The following is a 12500-nucleotide window of genomic DNA, read 5'->3' on the forward strand; positions in this document are numbered from 1 at the left end:
CCTTTCTCTCTCTTTCTCTTTCTTTCTTCTTTCCTTCTTTCCTTCCTTTTCTTTTCCCTTCCTTCCTTCCTTCCCTTCCTCTCTCTCTATCTGTATATATTCCCTTTCTTTCTCTCTCCTCGTCCTCCTCCTCCTCCTTCTCCTCCTCTTCTTCATCACCATCTTCATCACCACCATCAACTCCGTCTGGCTGGTGTTTCGCTTTTTAGTCACATTGAATAACCCCCAAGCTCTCTCTCTCTCTCTCTCTCTCTCTCTCTCTCTCTCTCTCTCTCTCTCTCTCTCTCTCTCAGGCGGCCTCTATATCAATATTGTTCGTGCTATTTCATGTTCTCTCTCTCTCTCTCTCTCTCTCTCTCTCTCTCTCTCTCTCTCTCTCTCTCTCTCTCTCTCTCTCTCTCTCTCTCTCTCTCTCTCTCTCTCTCTCTTTCGATCTTGCTTAAGCTTACCTGTCTAGCCTCCTCCTCTTCCTCCTCCTCCTCTTCCTCCTCCTCCTCCTCTTCTTCCTCAACTGGGCCGGTGTTTCCAAGGGCAAGGTGAAAAAAAAGAAAAAAACAAGAAAAAAAAATATTCGAACTGGTTGAAGAAAAAATAAATCGGTCTCAGGAGTATGATCAGAAGGAGGAGGAGGAGGAGGAGGAGGAGGAGAACAAGAATGAGGATATGGTGGAGAGAGAGGGAGAAGGTGGAAGAGGAGGAGGAGGAGGAGGAGGAGGAGAAGGAGAAAAGTAGGAGAGGGGGGAAGAGAGAAGTAAATGTGTGTGTGTGTGTGTGTGTGTGTGTGTGTGTGTGTGTGTGTGTGTTTAACTCTATGGCTTTTCCACGTGATAATTAACTCTCTCTCTCTCTCTCTCTCTCTCTCTCTCTCTCTCTCTCTCTCTCTCTCTCTCTCTCTCTCTCATATTGACACTAACTCTAATTTCTCTCTTTTACAGATGAGCGGTGTTGCGTGAGGGAGAACTGGTGTTGGACGACATGCGGCTACGGTGTTGGAGAAGCTATCATCCCCACCACCACCTTCAACACCACCACCACCACCTAAACCACCACCAAAACCATCCTTGTCCTCACCACCACCACCTCTACAGTCCCTTCCCAACCACCACCGCCACCACCTTCATCACCGCTAAATTCATCACCACCACCACCACCACGAGTTTGTTCTGTCCAATGAGGTGATAGCTAAGGGGTGTTATTTTCTGCACTCATCACCACTATCACCACCACCTCCTTCATCACCACGAGCACTATACCCACCCTTACCCCCTCCTCCTCTCTCCACATACATACATACATACATATATTTAGAAGCACAACCTCATCAAATAATATATGTAAAGAAACAGAAAAAAATCAGAAACGTATAGTTAAAAGAAAAAATAATAAAAAAGATGAAAAAATTATTATATATATTTAAAGACACAAAAATGATATTAGAAAGAGATTTATATATTTAAAAAAGTGAGAAAAAAGATATTAAAGAGATATTTCTATTTTTAGCGGTAACCTTTGTATTTTGGAATATTAATAATAGTAACAATCATAATAGCAACTAGTGCCCCATTTGCATAGATATTTTGTATACTCTCCCCATATAGGCCTACCCTCCTGTCCCCATACATATATATACATACATACATGCAGACAGACATCATGGCGGGCATTAACAGAAATCTGGTGCTCCTCAAACTCCTCCTCTTCACTTTTTATGGAGGTAAGTGAGATGATGGTTAACTCTTGCATTAGTATGTGGGATAGCGTAAAGATGAAAGAGTGAAGATGCTGGTAACTCTTGCATTGGGGAGTTGGATAGCATTGGGATGAGAGAGTGGAGATAGCCAACTGTTTAACTCTTGCATTGGGGATTTGGATAGTAATGGGATGAGAGAGTGGATATACTGGTTAACTCTTGCACTGGGAATTTGGATAGCATTGGGATGAGAGAGTGGAGATACTGGTTAACGCTTGTATTGTTAAGTTGGATGGTGTAAGGATGAAAGAGTGGAGATGCTGGTAAACTCTTACATTGTGAACTTGGATAGAATTGGGATGAGAGAGTGGAGATTTTTTTTTTTTTTTTACAACAAAGGAGGCAGCTCAAGGGCACACACAAAAAAAGAAAACAATACTACAAAAAAAGCCCGCTACTCGCTGCTCCTAAAAAAGAAACAAAAGAGGTGGCCGAAAGCAAGATCAAATACGGGAGGAGAGATGTCCTGATACCCTCCTCTTGAAAGAGTTCAAGTCGTAGGCAGGAGGAAATACAGATGAAGGAAGATTGTTCCAGAGTTTACCAGCGTGAGGGATGAAAGAGTGAAGATGCTGGTTAACTCTTGCATAAGGGGTTTGGACAGTATAGGGATGAGCATGAGTAGAAAGTCGAGTGCAGCGGGGCCGGGGGAGGGGGGGAGGCATGCAGTTAGCAAGTTCAGAAGAGCCGTCAGCGTGGCAATATCGATCGAAGATAGAAAGAGAGGCAACATTGCGGCGGAATTTAAGAGATAGAAGACTATCAGTATGAGGAGGAGAGCTGATGAGACGAAGAGCCTTAGCCTCCACTCTGTCCAGAAGAGCTGTGTGAGTGGAGCCCCCACACACATGAGATGTATACTCCATACGAGGGCGGACAAGGCCCCTGTATATGGACAGCAACTGTACAGGGGAGAAGAACTGGCGGAGACGATACAGAACGCCCAGCCTCGAGGAAGCTGATTTAGTAAGAGATGAGATATGAAGTTTCCAGTTGAGATTTTGAGTTAAGGATAGACCGAGGATGTTTAGTGTTGAGGAAGGTGATAGCTGGGTGTTGTCAAAGAATAGGGGATAGTTGTTTGGAAGATTGTGTCGAGTGGATAGGTGGAGAAACTGTGTTTTTGAGATGCTGATTAACTCTTGCATACGGATGAAAGAGTGGAGATACAAGTTAACTCTTGCATTAGGAAACTGGATAGTATAAAGACGAAAGAATAAAGATACTTGTTAATGAAAGAGTTACTTCCTCAAACCAAAATGTCACCTTCTTCCCTTCCTCCTTCAGCGCTGAGTTGCCTGATGGCGTTCCTCAACATCCATATGCGTTTTCTGGGCCTCAGCATTCAGGAGATAACGTGGATCAACACCGTGCTGCCGCTCACCTCCCTGATCGGCCCGCCTCTCGTGGGGATGCTGGCGGACAAGCTGGGACGCTACAGACTCATCACCATTGTCTGTATGCTATTAGGTAAGGGATTAGTGGAGTTTTATTTTGTTTTACAGTGCCAGAGTGCCAGCCAGGTGCCTTCCGCCTAACGTTGCCGGATTCTTGTATTCAGGACCTCGTATTTACCGGTTTTCGACGATTACTATTACCAAAACACATCAGGATAACTATAAATACATCTCGTTATTGGGGTGCAGGAGACAGTTTGGGGGTCGGAAATTGGTGATATATAAGAGGTTGAGGATGAAGATCGGGCCCAGAGACACGCCAGTCCTCGTCGACGGACCGACTCGGTCGGCTAGATTTCGGTCGCCGATAGAGTCGGTCTGTCGGCACCCTGCTACGGCCGCCATCAGGCTAAGCCCGTGATCCCCCACCCAGGGAGGGAGCATTTTTACCCTCTTAACGGGCCGTCTTTGGACGAGGGCCCGTTACCCTAGTGATACAAGGGGTAAATCTTTAGGCTGGGTTCACACGAGATACTTTTAGTGGTCAGTGCATGGCCACCACAAAAAATGGTCGCAACGAAAAGTGGTGGGTAGGTTCACCATGCACACGAGCCACTAATGGGGTCAGCACGTGGGGTTATGGATCTCGTAGAGGCAGCAGCCGTCTGGGCTTTCTTGGCAAAAAGCGCTGAAGAAAGTACTGCCATGGGTTCACACCATATATAGTACTTTGCAACAAACTACTGCGTGTAACATTCCGCACATTTACAGAGCTAAAAGAACACGATAATTTTTTTTACTACTTCAGGTGGTCACAGGAAAGGTTTAATCATCTTATGACAATAATTGGTCCACGTATAACACGGCAGGACATCAACATGAGGAATTGTGTCCCTGTAGAAGAGAGACTTGCGGTAATTTTAATATAAGACTGAACATGAAGAATATTAAGTCACATTAGATGTAATTTATTGACATAATTCAGCCGTCTTTGCGGTTACATAACATTTTCCCCTTTCTACTTCCGGGTAAATAAAACTACCACATTCAGTAATTATTCCATACCAGAATCAATTAATATGCAAAACTGTGAAACGAAGCTTACCCATTATATCCTGAACACAAGTTATGCGTGAATGTCATACTTATACATCATTATGACAGTTAAAATTCAGGTGTTCCAGTGTCAAGACAGGGAAAGCGGCGGGTGGCAGGGTGGCGGCAGGGGCTCGTGTGCCCACTGCCACTTGAAACAACGGTACCTATCGCTGGCCACAGTGGCGTGGTCGGAAAATGGCTCCGCCCGCCTCAACTCGCCACTGTTTTGTGGTGACCACAAAAAAGTGGCCCGTGTGCATGCACCCATAGAGATGTGCGTGTTCTATTTTGACCATTATTTTGTGGCGGCCACTGACCACTAAAAAGTGGCTCGTGTGAACCCAGCCTTGACAACAACAACAACAACAACGATCGGGCCCTTTGGCCTTTGCTCCCCCGCGCCGCCTTGTTCACACAGCCACGTGGACGCCCTGCAGGACCTTGACGGCTGCAGGTGTGTGTGCGTGATTGTGTGTGTGTCAGAAGCATGGAGCAATATCACGGACACCAAGTCTCTCTCTCTCTCTCTCCCCTCACACACACACACACACACACATCTTGACCTCATTCCTCCTTTCCCTCACATGACCTCCACCTACACGATAGAGAGAGAGAGAGAGAGAGAGATGGCCAGAGAGTGAACAGCCTACTGCACGAGGAGGCAGGGTCCTTATATATGCCATTGCCTTTCTGCCCGTTCTTCCACACTACCCATCCATAACTCACTATCCTCTTCCCATCATCCACACGTATAGCACTCCATCGCCTTCCACCATGTCCCTTAATAACATCCCTTTTTCTTCCAGCGACCGTCCTCCACGCGGCCCTCCTCTTCGTGCCATCCTGCAATATTTCCACCAGCCAGGCATCACCGCTGACCCTGCACTGCTCCTCCGAGGGTGCCAGGCTACAGCTGTGGTCATGCCCCGCCTCCTGCAAGAGCCCTGTGCCCATACATGCTTCGGCCTTCAGGTGGGTGGAGGTGGTGGTGGTGATGAGGGTGGAGTTGGTGGTGATGATGCTGGTGGTGGTGGTGGTACAGAAGGGTGGTGAAGGGTAATTTGTGGTTTTGGGAAGCCATAGACTATGTGTGGTGATGTGATAGATGTTTATAAGTGAGTTAATGGGTTTACAGTAACAGGGAGGGTGATGATGGTGGTGGTGATGAAGAAGGGTGGTGAAGGGTGATATGTGGTTTTGGGAAGGCATAGACTGTGTGAGGTGATGTGATAGATGTTAATGAGTGAGTTAACCCATAACAAGGAGGGTGGAGTTGGTGGTGATGATGGTGGTGGTGGTGATGGTTTTAGTGATGAAGAAGGGTAGAGAAGGGTGATATGTGTGTTTTTGGATAGGTATAGATTAATTGTTAGGTGATGTGATAGATGTTTATAAGTGGGTTAATGAATGTAATTAGAGAGATTCATATAATATACTAAACTTAACCCAGTAGCAGTTAACATGAACACACACACACACACCAAAAATAATAAAAATAATAATAATAATGATAAAATAAAAACCAAAAATATAAGTTAATAAAATCATCACTTTTTTTTTTTCTTTCCCCAGGGTCGACAGCTGCCATTTGGTGTGTCCCGAGACCGTCACCGCCCTCGCATCTGTCGGAGGTGGTGATGGGGTGGTGGTGATGGAGGGGGAGACAGGCAGCCTTTCCAACACCACCACTAAGTCTTCCTCCTCCTCCACCTCCTCCTCCTCCAGACAGCTCCTCATGCTTCTCCGATCTTCCGAGGGAGCGACCGAGTATATTGCGTTGGCGGGGAAGCAGGTGTGTGTGTGTGTGTGTGTGTGTGTTTCTTTCTCTTTCCTTTCTTCATCTCCTTTCTTTATTTATTTACTTCCTTTCTTCTTCCATTATTTAATTCATTTTTTCCTTGCCCTCCTTCCTCTTCCTTTCTCTTTTTTTTCTTCTCCTTCCCTTTCCTTTCTTTTCTCTATCTTTCTCCTTCCTTTCTTTCCTTCCTTTCTTCCCTTCCTCTCCTTTCTTTCCCTTCCCTTTCCTTACATTTCCTTACCTTTCTTTCCCCTCCTTCCTTTTCCTTTCCCTTTCCCTCTTGTTATTTTTCATTTCTTTCCTTTCCCTCCCCTCCTTTCCTTCCTTGCCCTCCCTTCCCTTCCATCCCTTCCCTTTCCCTCCCTTCCCTTTCCCTCCCTTTCCTTCCCCCACCTTCCCTGTCATTCTTTCCCATCCCTTTCCTATCCCTTCCCCTCCTTTCCCTTCCATCCCTTCCCTTTCCCTCCCTTCCTTCCTTTCCCTTCCCTATCATTCCTTCCCATCCCTATCCTATCCCACTCCTTCCCCTCCTTTCCCTTCCCTACCCACTAACAAGCCCTCAAATCACTCCACAGCTCACCGTAGCATTCAACACATCACTCATGCCACACGAACAGCAGACAGGGACAGCAGAACAGCAGGAGGAGGAGGAGACACAAAGCAAGCAGGAACACCCACAGCCGGAAGAGCAGAAAGGACCATCGCCTTGTCACTACCCTCTCAAGGATTTCACCATGCAGAATACTCACTACTCGTCCATGTCCTGTCGCACCCAAGACCCAGTGTGTGAGGTGGTGTGCAGTGCGGCTAAGATGGTGAGTTATGTTGACAGATCTCCGCCCCTAGCCTATTATATTTTCCGATTTCTAACCCCAAAACCGTCTCCTGCACCCCGATAACTAGATTAATTAATAGTTCTCGTCAAAATGATCAATTAGTGATGTCATTTTTGTGGGAGTCAACTGTCAGACTGTCAAGAAACGGTAAATTTAAAGTGGTGGATAGAGTGAGCTGGCGACGCTGATGGTGAGTGGTGGTGGTGATGGTGGTGGTGGTGTGGATAGCTCTCAGTAAATCTCTCTCTATATATCTCTATCTTGTATCTCTCTCTCACTCTCATATTTTACAAGGTTTTCGTAGGAGTTTGGGGTGTTTCCAGGGGTAGTTTTATGGCCCTGGTGGTAGTCTGACCCTTCCTCTATACCATGAACCTAAAAACACACTCATTAAAATCTTGCTCTTGTAATTGTGGGAATTTTCAGGGGTAGTCTTATGGCCCTGGTGGTAGTCTGACCCTTCCTCTGTACCATGAACCTAAAAACACACTCATTAAAATCCTGTTCATGTAGTTGTGGGCATTTCCAGGGGTAGTTTTATGGCCCTGGTGGTAGTCTGACCCTTCCTCTGTACCATGAACCTAAAAACACACTCATTAAAATCCTGTTCATGTAGTTGTGGGCATTTCCAGGGGTAGTTTTATGGCCCTGGTGGTAGTCTGACCCTTCCTCTGTACCATGAACCTAAGAAAACACTCATTAGAACCCAACTTATCGCCTTTTAGGCATTTGGAAATAGGTTTTGTAGGAGTTTAGGGCATTTCCAGGGGTAGTTTTGTGACCCTGGTGGTAGTCTGACCCTTCTTCTGTACCATGAACCTAAGAAAACACTCATTAGAACCCAACTGATCACCTTTTTTTACTTTGGAAATAGGTTTTGTAGGAGTTTAGGGCATTTCCAGGGGTAGTTTTGTGACCCTGGTGGTAGTCTGACCCTTCCTCTGTACCATGAACCTAAAAAAACACTCATTAGAACCCAGTTTATCTTCTTTTTGGCCTTTGGAAATAGGTTTTGTGAGTGGTGGAAGTGCTTGAGAATATCGACTTAACTTACTCCCCCTCTCTCCCTCTCTCTCTCTCTCCACAGGGCAACGAGACGCAGCTCCTCGACACCTCCTCGTGCTGCGACCCCAAGGTGACGCTCTGGCTCTACTTCAGTCTGCGCTCGCTGGCTGAAATGCTCTCGGCCATCCTAGTGTCACTCCTGGAGGCCGTGGCGCTGACCATGGTACACCAGCACAAGGGGGACTATGGCAGGGAGAAGATGTTTGGCCTGATTGCTGTCGGTAAGCTGCATGAAAGAAAAGAAAGGAAAAAGAGGAAGGTAGAGGCATTTGGCTATATTACCCCACCACTGGGTAACATCAGTGACCCCAAATGTCTCCCATATACAGTAATTTCCCTTGTGTTAGTAAAGGGTAAAGGTTGATGAAGTTGGGGCCATACAAAAGAAAATAAAGGAAAAAGAGGAAGGTAGAGGAATTTGTCTATATTACCCCACCACTCGTAACATTAGTGACCCCAAAAGTCTCCCATATAAAGTAGTTTCCCTTGTGTTAGTAAAAGGTAAAGGTAGATGAAGTTGGGGCCATACAAAAGAAAAGAAAGGAAAAAGAGAATGGTTGAGGCATTTGGCTATATTCCCCCACCACTCAGTAACAACAGTGACCCCAAACGTCTCCCATATAAAGTAGTTTCCCTTGTGTTAGTAAAGGGTAAAGGTAGATGAAGTTGGGGCCATACGAAAGAAAAGAAAGGAAAACGAGAATGGTTGAGGCATTTGGCTATATTACCCACCACTCAGTAACAACAGTCACCCCAAATGTCTCCCATATAAAGTAGTTTCCCTTGTGTTAGTAAAGGGTAAAGGTAGATGAAGTTGGGGCCATACGAAAGAAAAGAAAGGAAAACGAGAATGGTTGAGGGATTTGGCTATATTACCCACCACTGGGTAACATCAGTGACCCCAAATGTCTCCCATATACAGTAATTTCCCTTGTGTTAGTAAAGGGTAAAGGTAGATGAAGTTGGGGCCATACGAAAGAAAAGAAAGGAAAACGAGAATGGTTGAGGCATGTGGCTATATTACCACTCCTGTAACATTAGTGACCCCAAAAGTCTCCCATATAAAGTAGTTTCCCTTATGTTAGTAAAGGGTAAGGGTTGATGAAGTTGGGGCCATACGAAAGAAAAGAAAGGAAAACGAGAATGGTTGAGGCATTTGGCTATATTACCCCACCACTCGTAACATTAGTGACCCCAAAAGTCTCCCATATAAAGTAGTTTCCCTTATGTTAGTAAAGGGTAAGGGTTGATGAAGTTGAAATATACGAAAGAAAAGAAAGGAAAACGAGAATGGTTGAGGCATTTGGCTATATTACCCCACCACTCGTAACATTAGTGACCCCAAACGTCTCCCATATAAAGTAGTTTCCCTTGTGTTAGTAAAGGGTAAAGGTAGATGAAGTTGGGGCCATACGAAAGAAAAGAAAGGAAAACGAGAATGGTTGAGGCATTTGGCTATATTACCCCACCACTCGTAACATTAGTGACCCCAAACGTCTCCCATATAAAGTAGTTTCCCTTGTGTTAGTAAAGGGTAAAGGTTGATGAAGTTGGGGCCATACGAAAGAAAAGAAAGGAAAACGAGAATGGTTGAGGCATTTGGCTATATTACCCCACCACTCGTAACATTAGTGACCCCAAACGTCTCCCATATAAAGTAGTTTCCCTTGTGTTAGTAAAGGGTAAAGGTAGATGAAGTTGGGGCCATACGAAAGAAAAGAAAGGAAAACTAGATTGGTTGAGGCATTTGGCTATATTACCCACCACTCAGTAACATTAGTGACCCCCAAACGTCTCCCATATACAGTAACTTCCCTTGTCTAGTAAAAGGTAAAGGTAATTAAAGTGTTTCTTCATCACCCTCACCACCACCTCCACCCCCACAGCCATCTTCCCTCCCCTGGTCGGCTATCTGGTGGACACGGAGGTGGGTACGTTCGGCATGTATAGCTACGCGCCAGTGTTCTACGTGTTCGTGGCGCTCATGCTCATCACCTCGGCTGTCACCCTCGCCCTGCCCATAGAGGTGCAGGTCCAGCGACGCAGCCTGGTAAGTATGGCGGGTGCTTGGGGGTGGGGTGGAGGGTATGTGTTTGTTGATATGATGATAATAATGATAATAATGATAATCGCAGCCATATCCACCTTTTCCATCAACTCCCTTTTTATCCTTCCTTCTCATTCATCCACTTTATTTATCTCTCATCCACCTCCTTCATCCTCTTCAGTTCTCTCACTCATCATCCAGTCATTTATCCACATTCACACTCATTCACTCATCCACCTCATCCATGTCTGTGTTTGTCTGTAATTCTCCACCCACCCATTCCTCAAACTCATCCACTCCCTCACCCACTCAAAAACTCATCCACTCCATTCCTCACTCATCCGCTAAAACTCTTACTCATCCGCCCTTTCACCCACTCCACAGATCAAGAATTTCATCACTCTCACAGAGACAAAAACTCATCCATTCCACCACTCACTCATCCACTATTAACCTCCACTCATCCGCCCTTTCACCCACCCCACAGATCAAGAACTTCCTTCGCTCTCCTTGACGGCTGAGCTCAGCGTCCTCCTCCTCCTAATGACAATCCTGGGTACCTTCTGGGGTTACCTGAAGACCTTCGTGTACTTCTACCTGGAGGACCTGGATGCCACCAAGATGCTCATAGGCCTAACCTCCTCCTTCTGCATCCTCCCCTCGCTGCCATTCCTGTACAAGAGCAAGGCGGTGGTCCAGTACTGCGGGCACCATTACCTCATCATGCTGGCTTTCGTGGGTTACTGTATCAGATTTGCCGGTGAGTTTTTTGGGGATGTGGTTGTTGTGGGGTGGGTTTTTTTTTTTTTTTTTTTTTTTTTTTTTCCCGTTTCTGTCTTTTTCTCTCTCTGTTTCTGTTTCTCTTTCTCTCTCTGTTTTTCTTTCTCTGTTACTCCTCTTATATATTTATTTATTTTTCTCTGTTTCTCTGTTTCTCTTTCTCATTCTGTTTTCCTTCCTCTCTTTCTCCTTTTCTTTCTTTCTTTCTTTTTCTCTCTCTCTCTCTCTCTCTCTCTCTCTCTCTCTCTCTCTCTCTCTCTCTCTCTCTCTCTCTCCTCTCATTTCTCTCGATTTCCATCTATTTCCATCTATATATCTCTATGGGAAAGACTACATGGGGCAGACACTCCTCGCCATAATCTGTCAATTGCTAATCCACCTCATCCGCCAGGTCTCTCGTACATCGTGAATCCGTGGTGGGTGTTGCTGCTCGAAACCCTGGAGCTGTTCACCCTAAACCTCCTCAACGTTTCCACCGCCACCCTCGCCTACAAGCTAGCCCCCAAAACCTTCGTAGCGACTGCCCAGGCCCTTGTATGGGTGTCGCACTTCAATATAGGTGGGCAGAGGGGTGAAAGAGTGATGCTGGTTGACTCTTGCATTAGGGAGTTGGACAGTAGAGGGATGAAAGAGTGGAGATGCTGGTTGACTCTTGCATTAGGGAGTTGGACAGTAGAGGGATGAAAGAGTGGAGATGCTGGTTGACTCTTGCATTAGGGAGTTGGACAGTAGAGGGATGAAAGAGTGGAGATGCTGGTTGACTCTTGCATTAGGAAGTTGGACGGTAGAGGGATGAAAGAGTGGAGATGCTGGTTGACTCTTGCATTAGGGAGTTGGACGGTAGAGGGATGAAAGAGTGGAGATGCTGGTTGACTCTTGCATTAGGGAGTTGGACAGTAGAGGGATGAAAGAGTGGAGATGCTGGTTGACTCTTGCATTAGGGAGTTGGACGGTAGAGGGATGAAAGAGTGGAGATGCTGGTTGACTCTTGCATTAGGGAGTTGGACGGTAGAGGGATGAAAGAGTGGAGATGCTGGTTGACTCTTGCATTAGGGAGTTGGACAGTAGAGGGATGAAAGAGTGGAGATGCTGGTTGACTCTTGCATTAGGGAGTTGGACAGTAGAGGGATGAAAGAGTGGAGATGCTGGTTGACTCTTGCATTAGGGAGTTGGACGGTAGAGGGATGAAAGAGTGGAGATGCTGGTTGACTCTTGCATTAGGGAGTTGGACAGTGTGGTGTGCTAGTGGGGGTGTGGAAGGGATGTAGAGTGAACAAACTGAGGTCATTCTTTGCTGATTTATACCATAAGGTGCTGGCTATCATATTTGAAGATACCCTAAACTTAACCTTACATAACCTAACAAACCTCAAACAGTTACTATAGGTAGAAAATTCATATATGCTTCATTACTAATTAGACTTTCCCATACCTACAACAATGTGAGGTCATTCTTTGCTGATTTATACCATAAGATGCTGGCTATCATATTTGAAGATACCCTAAACTTAACGTAACATAACCTAACAAACCTCAAACAGTTATTATAGGTAGAAAATTCATATATGCTTCATTACTAATTAGACTTTCCCATACCTACAACAATGTGAGGTCATTCTTTGCTGATTTATACCATAAGGTGCTGGCTATCATATTTGAAGATACCCTAAACTTAACCTAACAAACCTCAAACAGTTACTATAGGTAGAAAATTCATATATGCTTCCTT

General features: G+C 45.5%; 3 protein-coding genes across 5 annotated transcripts in view; all 3 read left to right on the plus strand.

The window, feature by feature from the left end:
• LOC127004846 (bicaudal D-related protein homolog) overlaps positions 1-12500 on the plus strand; it is a 140630-nt gene that overhangs the window by 63671 nt on the left and 64459 nt on the right. The window lies entirely within an intron of this gene.
• The window catches only part of LOC127004845 (uncharacterized), a 112969-nt gene that overhangs the window by 9315 nt on the left and 91154 nt on the right, over positions 1-12500 (plus strand). The window contains exon 2 of one of the 2 annotated variants that reach the window (XM_050873020.1): positions 936-1175. The exons of the other annotated variant lie outside the window; for it this stretch is intronic. The gene's annotated coding sequence lies outside the window, so the exon portion shown is untranslated. The remainder of the gene's footprint in view (positions 1-935; positions 1176-12500) is intronic. 2 annotated transcript variants of the gene reach the window in all.
• LOC127004848 (uncharacterized) overlaps positions 1413-12500 on the plus strand; it is a 13427-nt gene continuing 2339 nt past the window's right edge. Inside the window, exons 1-9 of the mRNA XM_050873027.1 lie at positions 1413-1714; positions 3038-3220; positions 5052-5217; positions 5818-6037; positions 6619-6858; positions 7967-8165; positions 9831-9998; positions 10485-10751; positions 11163-11330. Coding sequence (XP_050728984.1) covers positions 1639-1714; positions 3038-3220; positions 5052-5217; positions 5818-6037; positions 6619-6858; positions 7967-8165; positions 9831-9998; positions 10485-10751; positions 11163-11330 — 1687 coding nt within the window. The 5' untranslated portion in view covers positions 1413-1638. The remainder of the gene's footprint in view (positions 1715-3037; positions 3221-5051; positions 5218-5817; positions 6038-6618; positions 6859-7966; positions 8166-9830; positions 9999-10484; positions 10752-11162; positions 11331-12500) is intronic.

This window comes from Eriocheir sinensis, chromosome 29, assembly GCF_024679095.1.
Source record: "Eriocheir sinensis breed Jianghai 21 chromosome 29, ASM2467909v1, whole genome shotgun sequence".
NCBI classification, from domain to species: Eukaryota; Metazoa; Arthropoda; class Malacostraca; order Decapoda; family Varunidae; genus Eriocheir; species Eriocheir sinensis.